The 2,340-nt window shown below is 39.7% G+C and overlaps 1 protein-coding gene across 1 annotated transcript; it reads right to left on the bottom strand.

Moving 5' to 3' along the window:
• Positions 1 to 417: 417 nt before the first annotated feature.
• LOC5575660 (MORN repeat-containing protein 3) lies at positions 418 to 1,926 on the bottom strand. Its single transcript, XM_021842769.1, has 3 exons — positions 1,748 to 1,926; positions 664 to 1,096; positions 418 to 606 (listed from the first exon to the last, which is right to left on the bottom strand). The coding sequence occupies exons 1-3, from the start codon at positions 1,897 to 1,899 to the stop codon at positions 535 to 537; spliced, it is 657 nt and encodes a 218-aa protein (XP_021698461.1). The 5' UTR covers positions 1,900 to 1,926; the 3' UTR covers positions 418 to 534.
• Positions 1,927 to 2,340: the final 414 nt, after the last annotated feature.

The raw sequence follows: 2,340 nt of genomic DNA, 5'->3' as shown, positions 1-2,340 counted from the left end.
CTTACATACAGGCAGATAATGGTGCAAATTTCAATCATTAAAATTTCCTATTATTCCTCCATTATCACGTAAACGGAGTCATCATTAACAACTTTGGCAAGTCCGACCATTTAAACTTCAGCATCCGTTTATCCTCTACGCACGAATGAGCACACGCACCCTCAAGGAACCGCACGTCTCGGGTGATTACACAAATCATAAATCTTGAGGGAACGTTTGACCACGTCCCAACGGAAGAACAATCTTGGGACTTCCTCTCCGGTCCCTGTCTCTCCACCCACGCAATGTGCCAGAACAGGAAGAAAGTTATCCCACAGATAAATGTTGACAATCCTCCCCTCTCCTCCTCGCAATATTTATCTACTCGAGCGAGAAACACGCGCTCTCAATCCGATACACCGACACAAACACACACACTTTGGGGAAAAACGTGCCCGGAAAACCTTCTGAATTGGTTTTATGCTTTGCGATGTCGTCTCCGCTATGAGAAAATATATTCATAAATATTGGAAGGCTTTCCGGAGGCCCTGAGTATCACACAGAGAAAGATTTAGAGTATTCTTCCATCCAACTTCCATAAACTTCAGGAAAATTTGCAAGTTTGATCTGAAATGCAATTGACTACTTGTAAACTCAGATCCGGTAGGCAGAACTATTACTTACCTCTGGGATGGGATAAATGGTAGGTTCAATTACTTGATTCCTGTTCCAGTCTTCAATTTCGCCCATCTTGAAAACACCTTCAGTCCAGAAGCCTCTTTGAATCTGACCCGTTCTCGAGTGGAGATAAAGTCCTTCTCCGTGCTTCAAGCCTTTCCTAAATTGACCGTGATATCGATTCCCTCCAAGTTCAAGGAACACTCCCAAACCGTCGAAACAATCATCCAACCATTCGCCCATGTAGAAATCTCCATTGTCAAACCATATAAATCCGTGGCCGCTTCGTTGGTCGCGCTCCCAATAGCCAAGATACTTTCCGTGCGAATAGTACTTCACTCCGAGGCCGTGTTTTTTCCCGTTCTCCCATCCGCCAGCATAAACCTTAACATACAGCTCCGTGTCCTTCAGCTTCCGATATAATATTCCGTATCCGTGTCTACAAATGTAAAACAATTCACCAATTGTTCCAACAGTAGAGTGAGGTGGGGCAAAAGTTTGACCTTAGTAGAATAATTATTTTCTTTTCAAATAGCACAAAGTAAATCCTCAATATATTTTCTAATATTAAGCTGAACAAATTTATCAAAATGTTTACTCTTTATAGTTATAACAGTTTTTCAACTGTTTGTCTCAAACGTACTTTTGCCCCACCGGGTGGACAAGAGTTCTAAACTTGTGTGGGGCAAAAGTTTGAATGACTGAAACACAAATTATCAATACATTTGTTACACGAATAGGCCAACAATGTTATCCAAACATATATGCAATACCCATCGTAGCATCCTTACGTTACCTTTCGTACGCCCTCATATAAATTATAGATAAAATTGTATAATAATTCATTTACATTACTCTCCATGCAATAACAGTTCGACCGAAAATTACAATGTTCACGTTTAAAACCAACAAGAGGCCATAACTTTTCTAAATATTTATCGATTTGTTTAATTTTTGTTTAATTTTAATTTTAATTCTCTCACTTAAACAGCATTAAAACCAACATGACATTTATAACATTCATTACTAATTGAGCTGAAATACCAAAATATAACCTTTTGCCCCACTTTACCCTACATAGCCCACTAACCTCAAACCGCACCGCCATTGACCCTCGTAGAGTAAACCGTTCGTTTGGGATTGCTTGCCGAAACCGGATTTGCGATTCGACGCGTCAACCTGCCCTTGGTAGTGACTGGAGCGTGTGAAAAACGATCGAAGCTTGGACGAAAATGGCGGCATGTCAAGCGTCCTGGGAGCAAACTTGTCAATCACTGTCAATAACGGATAACAGAATATTTTGTGTGATCCAAAGAGTTTACTTGGATGGAGGCTCAACCGTGGTGAACATTGGCAGTTCAATTAAATTAATGATATTTACTTTATCGAAAAACATAGAACCTATGTTTTGTAATCACATTAAATATGAGTAAAAGTATATCATGAAGATGTTATTCTTCTTTATGACGTTACATATCAACTGAGACAGAGCCTGATTCTGAATTCAGTGATCTTATGATTAATTTCACAGTTGGAGATTTTTTTCATTTCCGTACGGGTTTGGGCCGAAATGTCTCAGATTTCCATGAAACTTTTTCCACAGGCAGGGCTCATCAACATATGGATAAAAAATAAATGAGAAAAATTCAGGGCCGCCTATTTTCCCGGAAAACTTAGTTGGAA

The sequence above is a fragment of the Aedes aegypti genome, chromosome 2 (assembly GCF_002204515.2).
Source record: "Aedes aegypti strain LVP_AGWG chromosome 2, AaegL5.0 Primary Assembly, whole genome shotgun sequence".
Classification (NCBI taxonomy): domain Eukaryota; kingdom Metazoa; phylum Arthropoda; class Insecta; order Diptera; family Culicidae; genus Aedes; species Aedes aegypti.
The sequence above is the reverse complement of the archived record's forward strand: the minus strand, read 5'-3'. Positions and strand labels throughout refer to the sequence as shown.

Coding starts and splice junctions, on each gene's coding strand:
- LOC5575660 (XM_021842769.1), bottom strand. CDS start 1,899: ATGCCGCCATTTTCGTCCAAGCTTCGATCGTTTTTCACACGCTCCAGT. Junction 1,097..1,747: donor CAATGGCGGTGCGGTTTGAG/GTTAGTGGGCTA, acceptor TTACATTTGTAG/ACACGGATACGGAATATTAT. Junction 607..663: donor CCATTTATCCCATCCCAGAG/GTAAGTAATAGT, acceptor ATTGCATTTCAG/ATCAAACTTGCAAATTTTCC.